This window comes from Jaculus jaculus, chromosome 3 (assembly GCF_020740685.1).
Source record: "Jaculus jaculus isolate mJacJac1 chromosome 3, mJacJac1.mat.Y.cur, whole genome shotgun sequence".
Taxonomy (NCBI): domain Eukaryota; kingdom Metazoa; phylum Chordata; class Mammalia; order Rodentia; family Dipodidae; genus Jaculus; species Jaculus jaculus.
This window is the reverse complement of record NC_059104.1, coordinates 92561349-92586083: the sequence shown is the minus strand read 5'-3', so window position 1 is coordinate 92586083 and position 24735 is coordinate 92561349. Positions and strand designations below refer to the sequence as shown.

Below are 24735 nucleotides of genomic sequence, written 5' to 3'. Positions count from 1 at the left end.
TATGGCCCTTCCTGTTCTGTACGTGTGGATGTGCAGAAGTCAGGTTTAGTGACTTGTCCAGGTTACATACTTCGAACCTGGAAAGATACCAGGCTCGGCTGACTCTGTGAATGACCGTTGTCACGGCCGTGCTCTGGTTGTCTGACAGCAGCGTAGAACATGGCAGCTAGATGGATTCTGGCCTGGGTTAGTCTGGCCTGGAAGAATTATCAGTTCATTATATTTGGTTATAGGTGAATACATTTCTTGTCATGGTACCTGTGTGACTTTCCAGGAGTGCCATGCTCCTCTCTTCTTCACAGAATGCTTTTCCTTTAAAGAGGTGGCTTTGTAACATTATTGCCATCTTCATCTGAGGTTGGTATTTTGGAGTTCTTAAATACATGGCTTTAAATATCAGTAATGTGGGTGAGTATTCATTGTTTGAGGTGGCTTGATTTTGATAATTGTCACCCAAATGGATATTTAACTGAGATATGTTTAATTTGGAAAAGGAATTCTGAAAATGTTCTTAGTATGCCTTGTGAGGATGTGCTGGGGTTAGGTGCTTGGTCTTCCGAGGGGACATCTTTGAAAGCATTTGCCCCCACGTGTCCATACAGTGGACTTCATACTGTGTGCCACCTCCCCTGTGCAGAATGCTGCCATCCTTTGTAAGGGTCTGTGGCTGAATGCTCCTTCCTTCTGTCCCCTTCCCCAGTCTCTTTCATGTGGCACTCCCTGCAGCTTTATGCCAGCTGGAATCCTCTCCTCTATTCACCTCGTACACTCAGACCTGGTGGCTGGTTTGAGGTTTGTCCTTGTGTAGCCTCTCAGACTACAGCGCCATACAGCTTTGCTTGAATAATCCTCCTAAAAACAGGACCCAAGCTCTTGTTTGCTTGGCTAGGAACATTTATTCTGCATGTGAAAATGTTAGTCAATTTTTATGAGGATAATCTATGTGAAAGTGTCCTCCTGTAATTGAGTATGTTTAAATTACATATTCTGTTATTGTTCATTTCTTGGAACATAGAGCGTACATTATCCTCTGAACACAAACAACCTGTCCTATATCCTCTTTGAATTGTTTTTCATTAGTGATGGCCCTGTATCAAATCTGCATCCCCTCTTATCGCCAAGGACTTGTACATTTGAACGAAAGGAGCAGTTGGTGCCGCAGATGTCGGGGTGAACTGAGGTCCAGGGCTTCTGCTCTGGTCAGCTGCTGAGTCTGCTCTGCCAGTGAGGCTGTTATGGTGGATTGAGTTGTCTGCCAGACTTTCTTGAATGCTTTGCCATGTGGGTTTCTTGCTCTGGGTGTGCATTTTTGCTCTATTTGCTAGTGTACCCTCCTCCCCATCAGAATGACGTCATTGCTAAATCACTGTGATTTTCACTTTTTTATTTGCAGTGTCACTTAAAACTGATAAGGTGCTGGCACCGCCCAACGTCTTGAATCAATCTTATCGGTAATGACTGTCATCAATGAGCCTTGTTTATTAGTCTGTAGGCAAGGGGAGACCCAGCTTAGCTAAGTCCTATGTGGATGGAAATGAGTATTTGGTGTGTATGTGTGGAAGGGATAGCGATGAAATAGTATAGGCCAAGAACCAACAGCTGAGTTTTATAGTTGTGTTTGGGGCTGGAGAGAGACTTAGTGTTTAAGGCAATTGCCCGCGAAGCCTAACGATCCGGGTTTGGCTCCCCAGTACTCATGTAAAGGCAGATGCACAAAGTGGCACATGAGTTCATTTACAGTAGCTGGAGGCCCTGGTATGCCCATTCTCTGTCTTTCTCTCTCTGCTTGCAAATAAATAAATAAATAAAAATAAAATAAGGTTTTTAAAAAGAGTTTTTTTTTTTCCCCTCATTTTCATGATTAAAAACCCCAGGGGAAAGAAAACATGACTCACAATTTCTCCACAGTCAAACTTCTCCTTGTAAGACAGTAGGTGATATATCCATTCCTTCCACCATGGAAAGGTGGGTGACAGGAAAACACCTTTGCCATCTTCACTGTGGTAGTTCCGGGGCTCTCTCCTCTTTGCTAAGTGGAAGTGATGAAAATATCAGAAATGGCCAGATCCATAGTAACTTGCCCTGAGGGTTTAGTGTGTGAGAATGGCTAATGTGTTCTGTGGCTAATTACACATTTAGCTCGTTAACTATCCTCTGACATAAGCAATTGAGACAGGAAGGCCTGGAGTTTTCTCCAGTCCTTAATATTAACCAGGTATATGTTGTAATGAAGGACTTGTTTTTAATTCCTAAGAAGCAGAAACCCACTCAAGCTAGTGTAAGGGAACAGTGCTACTGAAAGAATCAAAGGAGATGGTCAGGGATGCAAGCATGAGAGGGCTGACTGAACCTTATGGATACTGAAGTGGAGAGTGGCACAGCCACCCTTTCTCTCCCTGGGGCCCTGGTGGCATTTCTTTCCCCCCAGCAGCCTCTTCTGGTCTCCTGACTGCAGGTGACCACACCTGCATACTCAGTTTGTTTCCTTGCTGCGTCAGTTAGCACAAGGGTTTGGTTTATTATGCACCACCTCCGCCCCTGTATGTCTGTAACTCTTAGCCCAGCTCCTGCCCCTCTGGTTGTTTCTGAACTTTCAGTAACCTAGTTATACAGTCCTGGGGGGGCTTCTGCTGCCTTGCTTGGCCCTGAGCAGTCTGACAGAGCTGAGGCCTGGAGGAAAGCTGCTGGGGAAATGGTCGCTATGTGGGTCAGGCCCCTAGGTGGAGGCTGTCAGCATGGAGGAAGCTCAGGTTTCCATAGAGCTCTTCTGAGCTTCTCATGGCGGTGTCTGTTCAGGGCTCCCTCGTGGCGTGTATTAACCTAGATGCTGCTTCTGTGTGTCTTCTCTCCAGGAAGAAACGCCTGTGTGCCCCAGCCCTGCAGCCTGCTGTGCCTCCCCAAAGCCAACAACAGCAAAAGCTGCAGGTGTCCTGATGGTGTAGCCAGCAGTGTCCTCCCCTCGGGGGACCTGATGTGTGACTGTCCTCAGGGCTATCAGCTGAAGAACAATACCTGTGTTAAAGAAGGTACAATTCTTTTCTGTCTACCATCTCCTTCCTTTCTTTCTGCCTTCTTGGACCCAGCGCTCCATGTTTCCTAGCTTTCAGGTTAATGGAACAAATCTCAGGTAGAAATGGGATGTCATGGATTGTGACCCTTTGGGGCCCATTCTGAACAGGCCTGAGCTCTTTCTGTAAAAGCAGTAGCCACACCCCTTGGTTTGATGGCAGATTACACAAGCTTTTTTCAGGGTCCAACTTTCTCTCCTTCTGTGGCTTCCTCTACTCAACTGCTCCTAGCATCCAGGTTCTCCAAATTGTGCTTTCAATGAGTTGGGTCAAATGGCCTTGCTGATACAACTGACTTGACTATACCAGAGTAGACTGCTCACATGAGGCAGGTGTCTGTCTACCACCCCACAGCCCCAAATGATCCAAACTCTCATACCTGTATTTACAAGGATAGTAAAGTCTGGAATTCCAAACCACAACCCAAATGAGTGGCTAGAGAAGCCTTGCCTATGAATTTGAATACACAGATTTTTCCTCTGAGAACCTTGTTTTTAACCTATCTTTTATAATTTTCCCTCATCATTTCCCAGCCCTAGATTTCTATCAGTGGGAGCTCCTGGAAGGGGGCCTGGCCATGGAGTGCCTAGATTGCTAGCAGAAGCCTAGCGTTGCTTTATTCCCAGGTGATATTTGCTTTGCAATCCTACCCTCATTTCTCTGAGGCCAGGGGGGTCAAATATACAATGGAAGCCTTATATAAGTCCAGCTTCCTTAAGAAATACGGATGGAAAAAGACAAGCCTTCCTTCCTTAAAAACACAAGCCTTCCTTTGGGCTCTGAATGGCATCTTAAAGCTATTTGGAAAGAAATGGAGTCAATATAACATTCCAAGAGGAGAGTAAAGAGGTTTCTCTTTGTCTGCCGTGAGAATACCTTTGGTTACCCCGACAAGAAGAGAGCCCCTGATCATCCTGTACTCTTGACCCATTTTGCTAGATGATGTATTTTTTTTTACATAAGTACTTGCTTTAAGGAAGTCATGGTGTAAAATATTACTTTAGTAAAATCTTAGTCACCCATTCAGTTACCAAATTCACGATATATGATGGGTAAGTCATTCTTCTGTATCCCAGGGGATTGGTTCCAGGATAGTAAATTTCATGGATGCTAACTGGTCCTTTATATAAAGTAGCATAGTATTTGTATACAACTTATACTAACCCTTCTGCATACTTTAAATCATCTCTAGGTTACTTATAATACCTAATATTATATAAATATTGTGGAAATAGGGGTTACATTGTATTGTTCAGAGAGTAATGACAAGAGAAACATTTGTTCCTTTTCAGTATTGGTGTAATTTTTGGGTCTGTAGTTGGCTGAATCTTGGATGCGTAACCCATAGGCACATGTCTTTATATATACACATGCACAGTCCACTGTAGACATAGTCCACGGAGGATCTGCTTGTGTCATTTGTATATTACTTTGTTGACATATTAGATTTGCTGCCTGACAGACCCTTGCTGTCTTCTCTCCTTTTTCATCATAGTAGCCACCTCTAAATACTTCCAACCTGCTCCCTTACTCAGCTTTAATTGAGGAGGGCAAAAGGGGGCTGGCTCCTTGGGGGTGCTTCCTGCCTTGTCTGCACATGTGCCTGCTTGGCCACTGTGCCCGCTCTGTCCTATCCAAGGCAGAATGAAATGAAAACTCAAAAGAGAAAGTCCTGTGGTAGATTGGTAAGATTAATGTTGGTTTCATTTCCTCTCCCACCCACTCCTGATGCTTAGAGAACACCTGTCTTCGCAACCAGTATCGCTGTAGCAACGGGAACTGTATCAACAGCATTTGGTGGTGTGACTTCGACAATGACTGTGGAGACATGAGCGATGAGAGGAACTGCCGTGAGTTTTCTGCCGTAGCCAAAGTTCACAGGATGTTATGATGTGCCATGGCGCAGAAGGCTGACCAGATCGTGATGGAGTGGGACCTGGCCACCCTGTCTTAAAACCTGTCTAAAATGGGGTGTGACAGAAAAAATACCTCTTCATATGTAACTGCATACTAGATATATGGTATTGTTTTATATTTCCATGTGTATATTTATATCACATATGTAGGTTGACTATTCCTTACAAGAGATTTATAAATAAGCATCCATAGCTGAAACCTGAGCTGATACGACAGTCTGAGCTTTTATCTTGACCCTTGCACTGTAATACAGCTGGTGACTTGGGGTCAGTGGCAGGTGACATTGTTTGGTTTGTAAATACAATATTCAGTCTTTTCAAAGCCACACAATGGGTGCAACCTCATAAACTACTCCAGTGAGTTAATATGGGATGTCTTCCGGGCTGAAGAAAGATTGTTAATAGCTGATTAGTACCTATGTGAAGCCACACAGAGACACAGGACCATACAAGTATCAGGGGACACCCACCAATCTGTTCTTCCTGTGAAAATGGGTGAGCAAGCCTCCAACTGTCCACAATGATGGATTTGAAAGACAAGCCTGCCTTGGTTTCTGGCTTCCCTGCTAATGGTCCATCTCCCATCCAGTACGTTGTGACCACACATCCTTGCAAAGGCAAGTTCTTACCATCTTACCGCAGTGGTCCCCAACTGCTGAAAGACAATCCACAAGGTTCCCCACGATCTGCACTGTGCTGCCCTTCTATCCACCCCATGTCCCAGTGCACCAACCACATCCTCCATCACCCACAGGAGTCCTGATGCGCTAACCTCGGCATGTCATACATGACTTCTTCCCTCCACCTCTACTCAGTGCTCTGCCCCGCCACATGCACCTCAGGGCCCTTTGCTCCCACCCACTGGCATTGATTTGTATGCCCTCTCCCAGTTCCACTTGGCCCAGGTCCTCACAGGTCAGCTATGAAAGGGGTGAGGTAATGAGAAATGTCTGGATTTAATATTTCCTTATGAAGGGTAGCATGCTTATCCAGATGGTGAACGGTGCCCTGTCCCTGAGCAACACTACAGGACCAGGAAGGTGTGACTTGGTGCTGTGGCATGGGGGTGTGTGTGTGACAATGAGACTCTCCAGCTTCCAGGGAAGAGAAGAGGGGTGGGCGACACGGGACGGATGTTGTCAGTCATTTCCCTCCCTATTAAACAGACTCTTCCAGCTGGGTGGATGTCAGAGACTATGATTTTGATGTGAATCCCCTGCAGTCTTGTCATTTTGCATTCATCCCCTGCCTCCTACCATGAGCTCAATTACAGAGAAGAAATGGAACCTCAAATAAGAGCTGCCAGTGTGTCTCACAGCAGTGTTGCCATTTGGCGTTCCATTTTATCACACACCCCCACCCTGCATCCCAGGATTCTGTTCTGCCACATTGTACCCGGCGTACCAGCTCCCCAGCTGCTTCCTTCCCCATGCCTCTCCTCAGGGGTCATTTTTCTGGGCCTTAGCAGTGATGCATCAGTCGGAAAATTTCTGTTTAAGAGAGGGAAGAAATCGAATTCTGTATACATCCTCTTTTCAGAAGAGCATGAGGCATGACGAGGGAGAGAAGAGACACTTGTTGAAAGCCTGATTTCTGCATCCTACCAATAGATCCTAGTCCCAAGCCTTTGTTTTTGTCTTTTTTCATAATAATACCACTGGGCAGGTGTCATCTCTGTCTGTGGAAGTTGGAGTAGAGGCACACCCGTGAGGCTAACTTGTAGGAGAATCCACATAGGTCTCTAACTGTGATGATAAGCTCTTGACCTAATTACCTTACTCTCATCTTACTGCTAAGAAAACAGAGGCTTGAGGAGGGCAAATTTAGCTGCCAAAGGAAGAGATCCAGCCAGGATTTGATACCCAGGCTTGCCTGACTGTCGATATAACTTGTGTTTCTGCTGCAGAATTCTTCCTGTGTATGAATTTGGGCTTCCCTTGGGTTGTCACTTAGAAAGACTCCTCCACATCTGAAGGGATCTTAGGAGGTAGTCCAGCCCCACATTCTATCTTCTAGACAGATGACAGGGTCAATTTCTAACCTCTCTTTCTATTCCCAGTTGTCCTTGGGGGAAAAAAAAAAATCATGCCCTTGCTTCTCTTGGATGTAAGCTTCAAGTTTCTCATGGATTACTTCTCCCATGAGGTGTGGGTTTAATTCCTGCTACCATAATTTCAATAAGTCTGCCCTTTTGTACTTTATTTATTTATTTATTTGAGAGAGAGAAGAGACAGAGAATTGGTACACCAGGGCTTTAGCCACTGTAACCGAACTCCAGATGATTGCACCACCTAGTGGCACGTGCGACTTTGCGCGTGCCTCAGCTTTGTGTGTCTGGCTAACGTGGGATTTGTGGAGTAGAACACGGGGTCCTTTGGTTTCACAGGCGCCTTGACTGCTAAGCCATCTCTCCAGCCCTCCCTTGTTCATTTTAATTAGTGTTCCAGTGACGTTTGTGCTTGGGGGAATGCACTGTTTCTAAGAAGTGTGTCCTGTCTTTTCAATTTTAGCCACCACGGTCTGTGATGTGGACACCCAGTTCCGGTGCCAGGAGTCAGGGACTTGTATCCCGCTCTCCTATAAGTGCGACCTTGAGGATGACTGTGGGGACAACAGTGATGAGAGTCACTGTGGTAAGGGGCTGCTCGTGGGAGGCGACCCTCATCTGCCCACGAAGGCAGGCAGACTGGCGGGTAGGGTGAGGTGGAAGGGGAGACTCTCTGATAGCCATCCCAGGCTTTATGACTTGTAAGCTCCATGGTAGGGTTGTCTGCGTGTTCAGTTCCTCTGGAGACCCTTGATCCAGAGCTAATAGAGTGCTGGACTCCTGCTCGCACAGTCACCAATGACCAATGATCAACTTCCCTGGGCAGAGGCCTCCCTGTCCATGCTGTCCGTGGATGACCAGCCGGGTGGGTCTGTTGCTGACCCATGTGCGCCTCGACCTCAGAGGCACGGTCGCGTGTGTTTTCTCTCCGGTAGAAACGCACCAGTGCCGCAGCGACGAGTACAACTGCAGCTCGGGGATGTGCATCCGCTCGTCCTGGGTGTGCGACGGGGACAACGACTGCCGGGACTGGTCTGACGAAGCCAACTGTACTGGTCAGTACGTCCCCAGCTGAGTGCACGGTGCTCTTCTGTTCATGAACTCATTAGGTTCATGGAACTCGAGGTTCACCTCATCTAGACTCTGAGAATTAGCCTGCATGTGAGAAGTCAGCTAGTTCCGCACTCCTCACAGATCTGGTCTGTGATAAAATTAGGAAGTCCGTGTTGTTCAGAGTGATTTATACACTGGCAGCAAGTAGACTAGGGAGTTGGGAAAATTGTGGAGAAATAAAACCAAATCTTACTGAACACCCTTTACTTTGATTCTGTATTTGTATATAATTACAATTTGCCGAAAACTAAAATTAAAAATAAAATCCCCAAATTTCACTGTGGGGTGAGTCATTTGCTGTGTAGTTTAGTCCCAACCCTTCCAGAATAGTGGCCACACGCATCACTCAGCAGACTTGGTAATTTCCCGAGTCCCAGCCTTCAGAAGACCCATGCGGTCGGTGGCGCCATCTTGCTGTCTGTGCCTCTGTCTTGAGAAGGCTGCAGGGGAGTGCATCGATGCTTGCAGGAATGGCCTGTGCAGGAAGGCAAAGGAGGTCAGCCAGGAGCTGCCAAGACTACTGTCTGCAAGCTTGGATAGGTGACTAGCTAACAATTGGAGGGGTGTGCTTGGTCATTTCAATTTGCAGGTTGCACTATAATTGAACATCTTGTTAGCACAGACACTGCATCAACGTAGGTTCCAGCAGTCTTACAGAGTGAATTATCAGCTTCAGTCCTGTGGCTGGGCTTGTCGCGGCCTCCTGACTCTCTCTCCGGTTTCCTCCTGGCAGGGCTTACTGAGGTGAAGGTAGTTTTGCCCGTGAGCTGCGGCCTTGTGCCACTGGCCCTATGACCCCTCTTAAGGGCGATTCTCCTCCTGGATGTCTCACAGTCACTGGAGCGGGAATGTGAGCTCATTATGATGCGGGCCTGACACTTCATTTCCTGACTTATTAAATTAAGCCAAAGGAAATTACTCAGGGCCAGTTGCCCTCCTGGTGGCCTCAGCTTGCATGAGTTCCCTGTGCTGTGTGTGTTGCTGTCCATGAGGCTTTTGGAGGTCTTTATTCCCTTCAACTGACTTATTACATTGGAACAAATATATTTGATTTATTCTTTTAACTTTAAAAAAATTATTTTCAAAGCATTTTTATTTATTACTTTGTGGGAGGGGTGCCAAGGCCCTTTGCCACTGGAAACAAACTACAGATGCATGTACCACTTTTTGCATCTGGCTTCATGTGGGTACTGGGGAATTGAACCCAGGCCAAAAGGCTTTGAAAAGCAAGTGCCTTTAACCACTGAGCTATCTCCCTAGCCCTGTTCTTTTTTCTTTTAATTTTAATATTTGTGCTCTCAATACTTATCAACTCTCATAGGTTTACAAGCACTTTAAATCTCTGTCCACAATCCCCACACTAAAATAGTGACATACTGGATACTTAAAAACACTAAATGTTTAGTGTTTCAGTTTTATGTGTTAAAAATCTTAACATTAGGCATGGACTGTAAGTCAGTGGCAAAGTGCTTGCCCAGTATGCTTGAGACCCTGGGTTTGATCCCTTGCACCACAAAAGAAATAAGGAAGTAAATAAATCCCTAAAATTAGTCACTGTCATTACTGTTAATGATCACAGGAATTTGTAGGTATGTCAGTATTTGTCAGCTATCCTTACTTCTTGTATCCTCTGCCTTCTTCCATGTATGCTCTTCATTGTTTTTTTTTTTTCCTTCTTTTATTTGAGAGAGAAAGAGAGAGAGAGAGAAATAGGCAGAGAGAGCAAGAGAGAATGAGAATGGGCATGCGGGGCTTTTCATCACTGTGAACGAACTCCAGGTGCATGCACCCCCTGTGCACATGTGTGACATTATGTGTGTGCATCTCTGGGTGTCTGGCTTATGTGAGGCCTGGAGATTCAAACATGAGTTTTTAGGCTTCATAGGCAAGCCCCTTTACCACTAAGCATCTCTCCAGCCCCCCTTCAGTGGTTCCGCAGAGGAAGTTTGAGCATGCTAAACACTTTCAGGTATTTATTGTTTGTATAAACATTTAATGCTTGATATTGGATATAAATAGGTTTGGATATCTAGACTTGTGGTTATTTTCCATAAGTCTATTAGTGAAATTATTCTATTTTTTTCTGACCTTTTGTGGTGATTAGGATTGTGCTCTCAGGTAATATATTCAAAAAACATACCCATTTCTTCAGTTTTTTCTTTAGTTTTCTTTAGTTTTTGTTGTGATGCAGATTCACCTGTTTTATTTTGAGACTTGATTTCTTCATAAGATTTTTGTGCTTCTTTTGTTTTATATCATTAATATTTAAATTAGGTTTCTAACCATTTCTTTCCCCTCTTGCCCTTCCTAATAGTCCAATGCTTTGTAAGAAATAAGACAGCACTTTTCTGTAGGGTTAAACATCCGTCTCTGTTTGCCTCACATATGTTTGGTTACTGCTTCTGATCAGGTGTTCCAGCAGGTTTTGATGAGTCAGGTAAAATTAAAGTAAGAGAATAAGTGGTAGAATAATGACCTCTGTTGGAAACTGATATTCAGTCTGTGAGGTTATTTACCCTGTTAACCTTACAGTAAATCCTTTCATGCAAAGAATTCCTTTACTTCTCCAAATTCTTTAGCCTGGGTTAAAGTTAATCTTTTCCATATAAGTAATTGAAATATTACTTTTGAGCATGCATTATTTATCAGACATGCAAAATCTTAGAAACAGTAAATTACTTAGGAGATAAAGAAAAATTCCAAGAAAAAAAGGGGAGGGGGTATGTGTTATGCATTCCAGTCATGCCTGGCCACTTGAGTGAAATTGTGAAAACTGATTAATCTCTGTGATCTCAGCTTCTGGGCTTAAATCTGTAGATCTGAGACATGCCTTTTGGAATTGTTATTTGGAAACCCCACTAGCACTTTGAAATTGTTTTCAATTAAAAATGAAATGTATAGGCTGAATAACAAGTAGATTAGTATGGTAATAGGTTTAGGCAACTTTACATTTTGTGAAAATGAGCAAGGCTTTGATGATGAAGTTTTATAAAGGCTGTCGGGCTTGTGACACCAATAAGTCAGAAGTCATGCTGGTAATGGCTATTACTGGGACAGAAACTCACATGTAACACGCATGATTCATTGATTATACCTATCAGAGCTAAGTAGATTTTAAAAAGATGTTTAATGGATTCTAAGTGCCAGAGATTGTACATTTTGAAATTTCCCATACATTTTTGCATACTTCTAAGCATAGTCTCAATCTTCAGAGAAATGAAAAGACACAAATCACTACCTATTTTAAGGTGGCTTGAAGAATCTGGTACTTGGTATTTCTGACCATTGGTGTGTGTGTGGTGGTGGTGGGGGGGGTAAGAAAAGAAAAGAAAAGGAAAGGAAAGAAAGAAAGAAAATAGTGTCAATTACAGTAGAAATTCTAAAGGACATTGTTAGCCAATTTCCCCAGTCCTGGAGCAGTCTGCCGCCAATCATCTCAATTGAGTTTTTAGCTTGCTGTCAACAACCCACTCTTGTTTGTTTTGCCTCCTCATTTTTGTGAAGATGTCTCTCCACACAGCTGAACCAACAGAGGGCCTGTCTGGGTTACAGGAGCCCCTTCCCCATGGTTTTGCTTTTGCCACTTCAGATATCTGTGGCCAACAATTATCTGAACACATTCAATGGAAGCTTCCAGAAATAGTTCATGAGTTTTATAATGGTATATTGTTATACTTGTTCCATTTTATTATTGTTGTTTATGTCTCACTGTTTCTGTGATTAAACTTCATCATAGGTTTTCTTTATAGTCATAAACAGCTTTCTGTTTCCAGAGAATGGAGAGATGTGACAGAGTAGTCATTTATACTGTGAGTTGGATTTGAGGCAGATCTCATGCACTTGAATGAGTTTCAGATAGCGGTGGGGTAGGAGAGGAGGAAGAATAACTGTGCTCTGTTCTCTGCGGGCAGCCATCTACCACACCTGTGAGGCCTCCAACTTCCAGTGTCGGAACGGGCACTGCATTCCCCAGCGGTGGGCGTGTGACGGTGACTCGGATTGCCAGGACGGCTCTGATGAGGATCCCATCAGTTGTGGTAAATGCAAATACTCTGCCCCTAACTGGCACTTCCTCAGCCTGCCCCTCAGGAAGGGATGGCACATGGGCTAAGAGATGAAACCCAGTCCTGCGCTCCCCAGAGTTCCTGGGCTTCCAGTCTGCACCATGATGGATGGGGAGGCTGACGGGTCTTAGTCACCAGCGAGCAGTTGTTCACTCACAGTGCCACCATAGAATGAAACAACTTACCTCTGTTTCTCTGCCCAAATAATAAGATTCTCTGTTTTTATCCTTCTGTCCACAGTCCAAACTTTTGTAGGGTTGGAGCTGTTTTGTATGTTTTGTTGTACATTCTGTTCCTTTTACGACAGGATTTAAAAGGAGCTATCTCCATAATACTAGTATTTTTTGATAGTGAGGGTTCTTAGGGGAGATGCATACTCATTTTATATTAATTATAATCACTTAATTTGCCTAGTTGATCCCTGGTTGGGTACCATACACACACACACACACACACACACACAAGCACACACACAGCCAGCACAACTCTTCATCTTCTTAGAATTAAGAAATCAAAATAATTAAGAATTTTCAAAAGCAGTTTTTAAGGGCTTTATTGATGCATAATTCTTACCCGTGCAACCCATTCTGTGCGATTCAGCGATTTGTGTAGCATGTCCCCGGCCTGTGGCGCTGCACCGCTGCCTCATTTGATTGTTCTTTGATTTTTGCTTTGTTTGAGGCAGGGTCTCACTCTAGCCCAGACACTGACCTTAAACTCACTGTGTAAACCACGTTGGCCTCATGCTTACGGAAATACGCCTGGCTCAGCATCCAAAGTGCTGGGATTACAGGAGCGAGGCAACACACCTGGTGGCTTGCTTTTCCTTTGAGATATTTCCTAGAAGATGTGGCTCATGGCGAGTCTCAGGGTCAGAAGTTCCCTCCATCACCCACTTCTCCTTGTTGCTGGATTGTACCACATGCATCCCCGCAATCCTACACGGCATGCTCCTCTCATCTCTCTTTATGTTAGGCTTTATATTTTAATTATTTTCACTAATTTATGAGTGTGTTTGTCTGTTGTATTTTACCTCCTTTTTTGCCCCAGGCTGTCCTGAGCTCACTATGTAGACCAGGCTAGTCTTGAACTCATGGCAATCTACCTGCCTCAGCCACCCAAGTGCTGCGGTTACAGGTGTCAGCCACCATGCCTGGCATACTGTATCTCCTCAAAATTTTTTCACTGAGTAATATTAAGCATTTTCCCAAGTCACTGGTCTCATGCACCTTTTCCTGAGTGATGTCTTCTGACGAGTTTCCTAGGATTGATGACATTTCATAGGATTAGAACACTTTCTTGCCTCAGACAGAACCTTCATGGAGCAAAGCTCCAAGGTTTGCAAAGGCTGCTCCTGCTCTGGTAGAGCTGACTTCTAGTCTCCTGTCGGGAGTGTCAGTGGACTAAGGCTTCAGAGCTGAACATCAGAATGCCTCAGTTCGAGTTGCACTTCCCCTGGAGCTGGCTGTGAAGCCTCAGGCTGCTGTGGACTTCTCTGTGCAGACATTCTCCTGTGGGGCTTCAGGTTAGGATTCTGAAAAACTAAGGTGGCAGGTGATTTGAATGAAGACCATTTAAAATCTAGAATGTAATAATAATGGACTCATGTCTTCTTTCTTTGTTTTTAGAGTCACGGAAGCTCTTTTCTTATAAAATATAGTTGTTTATATAGGTAGTACATTCATCTGGTTCAAAATGAAAAGAGTATGAAACAGGAAACAGTAAAAGTTGTTCTTAGCTGTGGGTTTTTCCCTGCCCTCATAGGAAATCATAGTTTAATGGTTTTATATATTACCACTTTAAAAATGTTATGTGCTACATACAATAATTCAGTTAGTGATGGACCATATTTGCATTGGTGGTACATGTCTTTAATCCCAGTACTCAGGAGGAAGTAGTAGGAAGATTACTGACTCAGCTTGGGGGCTAAAGAGTGAACTCCAGGTCAGCCTGGGCTAAAGTGAGACCCTCCCTCAAAAGAAAAAAAAATGCTGGGGCTGAGGATTTTCTGTCCGGTAATAACACTGTAGCTTTTTAAAATGTTATTTGTAATGTATGCTCATGGGTTTGTGGTGAGATAGTGTAAATAAGCCTATGGCTCTACCAGTCATATAAAGGTAGAACAGTACAATTCCACATAGTACGTAATGCTTCATAAGCAACTCTGCTAGTGGCGTATGCATTATAATGTCCTCTTCTACTTATAGAAAAGTTACCTATAGCGTCGTCTGCCACTTGACCCTGGTAACAGCTTCTTCCATCCCGTGTTTGCTGTGTCTTTTGATATCTTCAAGAAAGAATGGAGAGAGTGACTTCCTCCCAGCCGCTTCTGGCTGGCTGAGTACAGGCTCTAATGTTAACACAGCAGCACAGCTGACTAAAGATGCACTTTTTAGAATGTAGCCTGTTGTTGTTGTGTGACCATATAAATAAATTTACGTATATTCTCTGTTGTCCTACCATGTACAAGGAATACATGCCGTGCTCGCTATTTCGTACTTTGTTTTTTCTTTTTTCTTTTTCACGTAGCTGTATGTCTGTGGCACAGTTTTTCACAGAGCTCTTCTCCAAACTCTGTAGCTGTCTTTCGTTCCCATGTGCCATTGTGTATCTAACATCCTTCTACATGTAGGTGGCTTTTGACCCATTCTGAAGCGTGACAGTATAGGGCTTGTAACAAAATTAAGTGCAGGTTGTAATTTTGAATCTACAATTCTTTTCAGTTGTGTAAATAGAGCACATGTCTATATTTGGTAGTGCCAGGTCAAAGTGTATGTGTGTTTGTAATTTTGTTAAGTATTGACAGATTGCCCTAGAGGTGGCACACATTTTTACCCTACTGACAACATGTGTTCGTGCCTGCCTGTTTCTTCTTTGTCATACTTCCCTAACTGAATTACATTCCAGAGAAAAAGTGCAATGGGTTCCACTGCCCAAATGGCACTTGCATCCCATCCAGCAAGCACTGTGACGGGCTGCAGGACTGCTCGGATGGCTCCGATGAACAGCACTGCGGTGAGTCTGCGCATCCGGTGACTGTGAGTGAAAAGGGCCTTGCATTTCTTCTGTGTGTGTGTGGGGGGGTCGCCTCTATCCAACTGGCTCCTGAGTCCTTGGCCTGTGCCATGGAGGTCAATCAGGCAAGGAAACAAGGTAGAGCTAGAGGGGAGGAGGAGGAAGGGCTGGGTGATTGTTCATCTTTGGGTGGATGTGTGCTGTCAAGCCACCGACAGTTTGCAATTGGACACGAACATCTCCCACATGACTGACTCCGTTGATGTTGATAAGAATCACGCAGGAAGCATTTTAGGCCAGATGACTGAGTCTTCCTGGCCTGAGTTAATCCCGGAAAGTTTGCCTTAGTGGTGCACATCTGTGGAATACATTGAAATCACTTGGAAACTTAAAAACCAGTGTCTGGCCACCACCCCAAGACATACTGAGTTAGAGTATGGCATTGGGATTTTATTTATTTAATTTTTTTACAGTATTCCAGGTGTCTCTAATGTGCAGTCTAGGTTGAGACTGCATGTGTAGGGGTGAAAAAGTGACCTGAGGTCAAGATTCAGCCCGTATCATTGCCTTCTTCTGAAGGAAGCTGCACTTGCGTACAAGGAGCAGCGTTGGCCGACGGCGTGGCGCAGGCTGTTCGCGCGCTGGGTGGTGGGGCTGAGGAGTTGCGGCAGGCTGTAGGTCAGACTACTGCACAGCCAAGCCTGACATCTCTGCTCTCCTCCCTGATGCATTGAGTTGGGGTCCTCAGAGAGCTTCATGGATAGCACGGGCGTATTGGTGCTTGTACACATGCACATGTGCCCATATTTGGAAAGAGATTTGTTATAAGGAATTGCCACCCATCATTGTTTGGAGAGAATCAGTTATAGTGTAAATCCAAAGGTACATTCCTTGTTTCTCTTCTTATAAGAACATCCATCCTGTCCCTATCAGATTACAGCCTGTGTCGAGTCACTTTCTCATTGCTGGAACAACATACCTGACCTGAAGCAACTTAGGGAAGAAAAAAATTCCTTTCAGCTTCCAATTTCAAGGAGAAGATTTTTCTACATTTGGATCCATGGTAGAAACAGACAGCCAATGTCACATCTTCACAGCAGCAGCAGCATAAGAGAAGTGGGCTGGGCTGATACACCTCAAGTCTTGCCCCAGAGGTCCACTTCTTCCAGCAAGGGCCCACGTCCTAAGAGTTCCACAAACTTCTCAAATAGCACCACCAGCTGCAATGAGTATGCAGACGAGGCTATGGGAACAGTTTACATTCCAACCATCACAGGACTCCACCTTTGTTACTTTACTTAACCTTAGTGACCTTTTTAAACCTTAGTGACCTTTTTAAACCTTAGTAACTTTTTTTTTTTTTTTTTTTTTTTAGTCACATAGGAATTGGGGGAAGGGTTGCATTTCAACCTATAACACTGGTCCCTTGTAGAAAAAGATTGCCTTGCCCCTATATTTGACAGTTAGTATCATGTTAATCATGGTTAAGACTTTGGGTTTTGATGCTGCACAGCTCTGGGCTTAATGTTTAGCTTCTCCCTCATAGCTGTGTACTCTTGGCATAGTGCTCCATGCTGCTACTCTTGACTTCTGACTTTGTAAACAGACTGTTAAGTCTCTTACACTGTTATATGGAGGGTTTAGTGAAGTACTTAATGTCAGAGGCTCTGGGCTTGGTACAAAGTAAGCAGTCCATCCACAGTGGCTGTTAACTGTGGTGCCCTGATGCCACATTTGTCTGTGGATATTCATCCAGGGCTATAGCATGCCCCCACCACCCTCTGGCACTCATACCCTTCCTCACAACTCCCTTTTAGAGCCCTTCTGCACGCGCTTCATGGACTTTGTGTGTAAGAACCGCCAGCAATGTCTCTTCCACTCCATGGTGTGTGACGGGATCATCCAATGCCGTGATGGCTCTGATGAGGACCCCACCTTCGCAGGATGCTGTGAGTGGGCAGGAGGGAGGTCACATGGTCACAGAGTTGGGCTACTCTAGGGTATACCTCAAACTAGGCTACAGGTTGTAACTGATTGTCCAAACCTGCCCTTTATGAGGGCTACCTTTCTTGCATAAGAAGTTCTACCTTGAGGGCTGGAGAAATGGCTTAGCGGTCAAGGCATTTGTGTGCAAAGCCAAAGAATCCAGGTTTGATTCCAGGACCCATGCAAGCCAAGTGCACAAGGTAGCACATGTGTCTAGAGTTCATTTGTAGTAGCTGGAGGCCCTAACACCCCTATTCTCTCTCAATCTGCCTCTCTGTATGTGTCTCTCAAATAAATAAATAAAAATAAAAAATGGGAAAAAGAAGATAGCCAGTAAAGTGCTTGCTGTGCAAGCATAGGGACCTGAGTTCGATCTTCAGAACCTACATCAAACAGCTGAATGTGGCAGCATGCACCTCTAGCCCCAGTGCCGGGGAGGCAGAGACAGAAGGTTCCCTGGAGCTCACAGTCCAGCCAGTCTAATCGACTTGGTAAATTCCAGACTAATGAGATATTATGTCTCAAAAAGGTGGAGAATAATTAGGGAATGATGCTTGAGGTTGTCCTGTAACACCTACATGCACACGTGTGCCACACACACACATGCCTGTGCACAAACATGCACCCACAACATGGGAACATACACACACATACATTTACATAAAAAGGAGGTGTTTTTTATACCCACGACTACATGAATAGGGGATGCTGGTGAGCGGCCATGATTTTGGCTCAAGCGTCACCTTTTGGGAGAGGACTGTATGCTATCTGTGTTGAGTAGCTGATTTCTCTGTGGCCCTACCTTGCTCTGGTGGTCTTCAAAACACTTATCATTTTACACAGTATATATTTATTCTGCAGTCTGCCTCCCTTACTGCAGTGTGTGTGTCTTAGAAACAACTGCTTTGTTCATTGTCATAACCTTATTTCCCAAACTGTCTGCCTGCCTATAGGAGAGTTATCACCGTGACAAGTAGCTGACAGAACAAATTAAGGGGGAAAGACAGATTCTGACTCATGATTTCACAGTGTTCAGCGTGCGATTGCTTGGCTTCATGAACCTAGGAAGAATATCATGGTGGTGGGGTGTGTGGGAGAGGAAGCTGTTGGCCCCATGGCAAGCAGGAAGCAGAGAGCGAGGGGGGAGGAGCTTGAGAAGCCAGAGTAAGTTGCATAGGGCCAGCCTCAGTGGCCTACTTCCTCCAGCTGGGTCCTACCTCTGAACTTTCCACAGCCTCCTGAAACGGTGCCACCAGCTGGGGACCAAGTGTTCAAAACATGAGACTTTCTTATTAGGGACATTTTGTATTAAAATCATAATTCTAGGTACTTGAGCTTCTTGAGCTGTCATAGTGAAGTGCCGTAGACTGGCTGTGTGGCTTAAGCCATGTATTTTTTTTCTCACAGATTTAGAGGACAGGAGTCCACAATCAAAGTGCTGGCACCTCTTTCTGAGGCCTCTGTCTTCACCTTATTGATCCTGTCTTCCCTGTGTCTTCATGGGCTCTTCTCTACATGTCTGTGTCTAATGGTTCTCTTTTGTCTGTCTGTCTCTCTGTCTATCCATCCATCCATCCATCCATCTATCTATCAAAACAGTATTCCACTATGTTGCCCAGGCTGGCCCTGGAACCCCTATACCTAAGTGATGCTCCCTCCTCAGCCTGCTGAATCACGTGAACTTCCTCATCTTTAAGGACACCATTCATACTAGAGTTGCACACACCCTGATGGCCTGATTTTAATTTAAATCACTTCTTTAAAAATATTGACTCCAAAGCAGTCACAACACTGAGGGCTTAGGACTCCAACCTGTACAGTCTGAGAAGGTAAACTCATGTACAAAAATACTCAAAGTTTGTGGAGTTGATTAATTAATCCAGTATGTGTTCGGTTAGGACTGGATCTGGCCTTGATCTTCAAGATCTTTTAGCTCACCAGTCCCTCAGCAGAGGACTCTTGCCCCTCCCTCTGAGCCTTGCTGCTCTGATCTCTCCGGGGCAGAAGCAGTCTGGACTTAATGGATGTCTGTTCCTTGTGTAGCCCAAGACCCTGAGTTCCACAAGACATGTGATGAGTTCGGCTTCCAGTGTCAGAATGGCGTGTGCATCAGCTTGATTTGGAAATGTGACGGGATGGATGACTGTGGGGATTACTCTGATGAAGCCAACTGTGGTAAGAAGATGGCCAGCCGGCCTCCTGTCCCCATCCTTCCACTGACAGTGTCACCTTCTTTAGGGAGGGAAAGCTTGCCAGCCATCTTTGTTGTCTAGCTTCCCAGCAGTAGGTGCTGCTAATTCCTTAATGCCCATGTGAGGAATTGAGTGATGTGGGAAACTGGCACCGAGCAAATGCTAGATGACTATTTATTCCCCATCCCTTCCTTTCCCTAGTTGGGAGAACGACATTATGTATAAGGAATATTGTGGGCAAGGAAGGTTGGTATAGTAGCTGTTGTCTTATTGTAATGACAAAATACTTGACCAAAGCAGCATAAGAAAGGAAGGGTTTATGTTGACTTAAAGTCCACGGCGATGCGGAAGTCATGGTGGCTGTCAGGCCGCTGGCCTCGTTGTATTCACAGCCAGGAAGCAGAGAACGAGGAATGTTGCAGCTCAGCTCACTTTCCTCTCTTCTGTTACATCTGGATTCAAGTCCATGGGATGGGGTTCACACATCCAAGGTGGATTTTCCCTGCGCGGTAAAGCCTTTCTGAAAACACCTTCATGGACATATGGAGAGGCATGCTTCCATGATGATTCTAAACCCCATGAGGTTGCCAGTGAAGATTGGCCATCACCATGGTCAGTACTGTGCAGTGCAGCTCTTCCCCTGGAGAGCTGCAGACCACAGCCGTCCATAGGTCGTCATTAGCACTTAGGTTTTTCCTGTGGTAAAATGTCTCAATTCCAACTTGAGGGATCATCCTTAGGATACCAAAATGTAGGTTAGAAAAATGTGAGTTGGGGTTGGGGAGATGGCTCAGCAGCTAAAACACTTGCTTGCAAAGCCTGAAAACTTAGGTTAGTTCAGGTTCAGTTCCTCAGTACCCACATACAGCCAGATGCACAATGTGGTACATGCATCTTGTTTTTTTGCAGTAGCAAGAAGCCCTAGGTGTGCCTATATTCTCTCTCTCCAGTAAAAACCAAATCTTTTTTAAAAGGAGAAAAATGTGAGTTGGGAGTTGGGAAGACAGGGTGCTATTGAGTTTGGGGATGTTATTTGTTACTCCTTGGGTCCACGAGGCTGTCTTAAAACTGGCCCTGGACTTGGCCCTTGGTGAGATGAGTGTAGATGGAGTTTGTGTCCACACTTGTGCAGAGGAAATGACTGAGGATGTGTTTGACCTCTACAGAAAACCCCACGGAAGTCCCAAACTGTTCTCGCTACTTCCAGTTCCGGTGTGAGAATGGCCACTGCATTCCCAACAGGTGGAAATGTGACCGGGAGAATGACTGTGGAGACTGGTCTGATGAGAAGGATTGTGGAGGTGAGAGTCCTCAAGGGCTGGGTACCAGGACAGCTCCTCTGTGTTTATACTCACTGACTCCAAGAGTGCCTGGCTAACTCCTTCCTGTTTCTGCTTTTGCTCAGAGAAATAGCACTCAGTTCCCCTGTGTCTCTCACCTCCTTTCTCCAGGGTTACACATTCATGATTTTGTAGTGCTCAGGGAGAGAGAGAGGTCTAGAGTCTTGCTCCTCAAATTATGCTCTGCAGACCTGCCCAGGTGTCACTGTCAGACTTCAGGGGCTTAGAAATGCAGATCTCTGACCTTAAGCCTACTGAATGAGCAACTGCATTTTAATAAGGTCCCCAGGTCTCACATTTGCTGGTCCATTTAGCCGTATGCCTAGGATGCATGTTTTCCATGAGCATTTTAGCACTTTCAGCTTGGGTTGTTGCGATATTAACTCTAGGGCCTCGGTGCAAATTCTCAATTCATCCTGGTCACCTGTTCATCTGCTCCCTCAAGCAAAAGCAAGCGGGGTGAATATTAGCCCATCTCACCCATGACAGCAAATCTGCTAAGCAAAGGGAAAAGAATACTGTCTGTCCTGATACCCCTTGTCAACTGTGTTTACATGGACTTCTGTTCAGGGCTGTGCCTGACACTGGCCTCTCTTGAGCGGAGCAGCTAAAACTGGGTCATCTGTGTAGGTGTGGGGCATGTTTTGGTCTGAGGCCAAATAATGCTTTGAGTTTCTTGCTTGTTTTTCCCCTCAGATTTGCATGTTCTTCCCTCCCCCACTACCGGGCCCTCCACGTGTCTGCCCAATTACTTCCGCTGCAGCAACGGGGCTTGTGTGATGGACACCTGGGTGTGTGATGGCTACCGGGACTGTGCAGATGGCTCAGACGAGGAAGCCTGCCCCTCTTTTGGTGAGTACTGGGCCAAGGTTGCTCCAGTGGCACCTGCTGTTGCAGAGGGGCCACTAGGGGCATGCCGTGGGTATAGCCTGGCAGCCCTGTGCATTTGGCTGGCTGCTCAGCTTCAGGACAAGGAGACTCACAGCTCTGTTCCCAGGGTCCCATGCGAACTGGAGTGTGGAGTGTTCTGTTTTCTGAACTGACCTCTGAGTTCCTGCCAGAAAGAAGGCCAGCACCTTGCTTTCCAGCCCTGCTTCCCTCTCAGTGGGAAATTACAGTTTAGATGATAGGGTGGTTTGGGTGTGTGCAGTAAACTCTCAAGAGAGAAGGCCCAATTTTCTGGCTCACTTGTTTGGCCTGACTCTCTAAACGAAGGGGAAGCACTGCCATCTAGTGGCTGAAGACAGACACAGTGCAGGTCTGAACCGCAGCCCTTGAGGGAGGCCAGGCCCGCTTGAGACCCTGTCTCGTGTATGCCCTTGCTGCAGAAAGAACAGGGGTCAGCACACGTGTCCCTTTCTAAACAGGAGTCTCCTTTTAAGAGGAAAATCTATCCTTGTCTGCCGTGCTTTGCTTTGCTCTGCCTAGCCCATTTCTCCGTCTGCAGCCTAAATATCCTCCTTCGTGACTATGTGTGTTCATTGCTTCCTTGTTTGAAATCACAGTGACTTCCTCTTGCCTATGATGACATTCATTTGCAGGGTGATGACTAAATAAATATGCTAAAAACTGAGGCACTCATTTTAACTTGAAGCTGCTTATTCCTTTTCAAATACGTTTTACTGTATGTTCATTGCACAAAATAATGAGCTTCATCACGCCAGTTTCATGTCTGTGAGTAATGTGCTTGGGTCAGAGCTGCTCTCCAGACCCCTTGCCTCCAACTCCGGCAGACTCTGAGACTCTGAGAAGATCAGCTGTTGGCGCCTAATTCTTCTCTTCCTCCTTCCCCTTCCCTTTTCTTATTTCTCGTATCTCCTCTGTAATTTTCTTTTCCTTTCTGTAATCCCTTTCACTTTCTGTTTCCCCTTTCATTTATTTTGGAGACAAGGTCATGTTATATAGCCCTGGCTAGCCTCAATATTGCTGTGTAACACAGAGTGGCTTTGACCTTTGTAGCCTGTATCGGCCTCAAGCTCCTTCATCCTCTCAAAGCCTGATATTACAGGCTTGTGCCACTGAACTCAGCCTTAATTCCTGTGTTCAAAGCCCAGTGGAGATGATGCCACCTTACCTCCCCATACCTCTGATGTGAGCAAGGCTGACCTCCTCATTCACTCACAGCCTAGCTTGCTCCTAGCTGCACATGCATAGCCAGGTTTTGCCCTTATCAGAAACTTTCCTACCCTCTGTTCTGTCCATCCTCCTCCTGTTCCTTCTGTGAAATCTAGCATCCATCAGGGCAAGCAGAAGTATGGATTTTATAGCACGGAGGCCTGAATATGGCATCAGGATTTCTGAAAGTATGTTACAAGGGCCACCTACAGTGGTATCACCTGGAGTGTTTATAAATTACTTGGGACCCAAATTTCTGAGTGTGTCCCAGGAGATGCCCTATAGTGCATAGGGTCACCGAAGTTGGTGCTTCATATGTCAAGTAGGCACCGTGTGACTGTTCTCAAGTCCTGTCCCAAGAGCTTTTACTAACTCTTGTAGCTCTTTTCTGTCCAGCTCTTTTCTGTTTACACACTGACCTCTGGATTCCCAGCTATTACCTGTCATGCATGGCTTCATAATTATTTCAGAAATGCAGGTCTTTTTTTTTTTTTTCCAAATCAGCCATGCTGTTCCACTGTTTTAGTATCATGCTATGCATGCTTTGAGTTCTCTACTATGACAGCCACAGTAATATGGATATAGATGATTTCTATACATACTTATCAATTCATAATGGATTGAAGGGAAAGTGAAATCAGGCCTCAATACTCTTTTCTCTTAAGGGCTACCCATCCATAATACCTGGATATCCTTCTCTCAAATTTGTTCATGTTCCTAAAACTCTTCTGACTCACCCAGTAAGCAAACCTGTAGTTACATGTCCCCTTTAGTGAGCTTTTGTGCCGCCTTTGTGTAGATTGCTGTTGTAGATTTAAGCGTGATGTTGTGTCTAGCTCTCAGATTGTACTTTAGCGCAGAAGCCTCCTACCTGGTTTCTCGGTCTTATATCTCCTTCCCTTTCATCTTGTCTTCCAGAAAGACATAGTGATGTCCACTCATGCACCTCCTCACACTTGGGCCTTCCAGTGGCTTCCTTGTCAGGAAGCAATGGCTGAATTTCTAGATTCCTTTTCATTATTCTTCTCCAGGTGCCTTGTGTTTCTGCAGAGTGGTTCTGGGGTTTGGGGAAAGCCCCTTTGCAAATCCAGATCTGTGTGACATCTTGAATTAATAATTACTCCTGTAGTTTGTTTGCTGGCATCCTCACGTACTATTTGCTCAAACTTCCTGTGTTCAGTAGCTGCTCAGTTTAACTCTTCAGGAAAACACTGTGTCCTGTGTTTTGCTCATGATATCCAGCTTTTCTCTTGGAGACTCTTTGTAACAATGTGGGTTCACTTCTCTGGGCTGACTGATTGCTCTGTAAGCCTACTGCGTGCCCATTGCCAGGGACTTGCACTGCTTCTTTGGAATTCCCTTTCCTCTCTGTTGTGGACTCCTCATTTTCTGGATCACTCCCTTGTTTGCACATACCCTGTAGTAGCTGGGTCAGGTGAATTTGGTGGCCAAGGACATAGGAAGCACGTCCTTTAGAGAGTTTGTTTCCTCTGCTCTGCTGTTGTGGTCTGAAGCAAGGGCACAGCTCTCTGGGGGATGTTGTTGACCATCATCTTTGGGTCTCTCTTCACCTCCTGCTTCTGTGAGAATCCCTGTTTCATCTGTCCCAGTTTCGTTTTTCACTTCAGTCTCATGATTTGGTACAACGCATCTTCTAGAAAGTTCCTGGAAGATGTGGGACTTGCTTGCTTGGAAGTGCTTTTATTCTGTCTGGAGCTGATGGATAGCTGACCTGGATTTGGAACTCTATCTTGGAAATGATTTCTCTTGGGAATTTTGATGGCATTTTACTATACCGTCTTTGTGTGTCTCTTGAAAAAGTCATAACCAATTCGATCTGATATTTTTGTGTGTAATCTATTTTTAAATCTCTGAAAGT

At 45.1% G+C, this 24735-nt stretch overlaps 1 protein-coding gene across 2 annotated transcripts in view; it reads left to right on the top strand.

Annotated features, from left to right (window-relative positions):
- Nucleotides 1–24735, top strand: part of Sorl1 (sortilin related receptor 1) — a 181478-nt gene that overhangs the window by 110509 nt on the left and 46234 nt on the right. For both annotated transcript variants that reach the window (XM_045145521.1, XM_004667350.2), the window contains exons 22-31: nt 2853–3026; nt 4805–4918; nt 7495–7617; nt 7967–8086; nt 12056–12181; nt 15116–15223; nt 17041–17172; nt 19253–19384; nt 20568–20702; nt 21438–21593. In XM_045145521.1, coding sequence (XP_045001456.1) covers nt 2853–3026; nt 4805–4918; nt 7495–7617; nt 7967–8086; nt 12056–12181; nt 15116–15223; nt 17041–17172; nt 19253–19384; nt 20568–20702; nt 21438–21593 — 1320 coding nt within the window. The remainder of the gene's footprint in view (nt 1–2852; nt 3027–4804; nt 4919–7494; nt 7618–7966; nt 8087–12055; nt 12182–15115; nt 15224–17040; nt 17173–19252; nt 19385–20567; nt 20703–21437; nt 21594–24735) is intronic.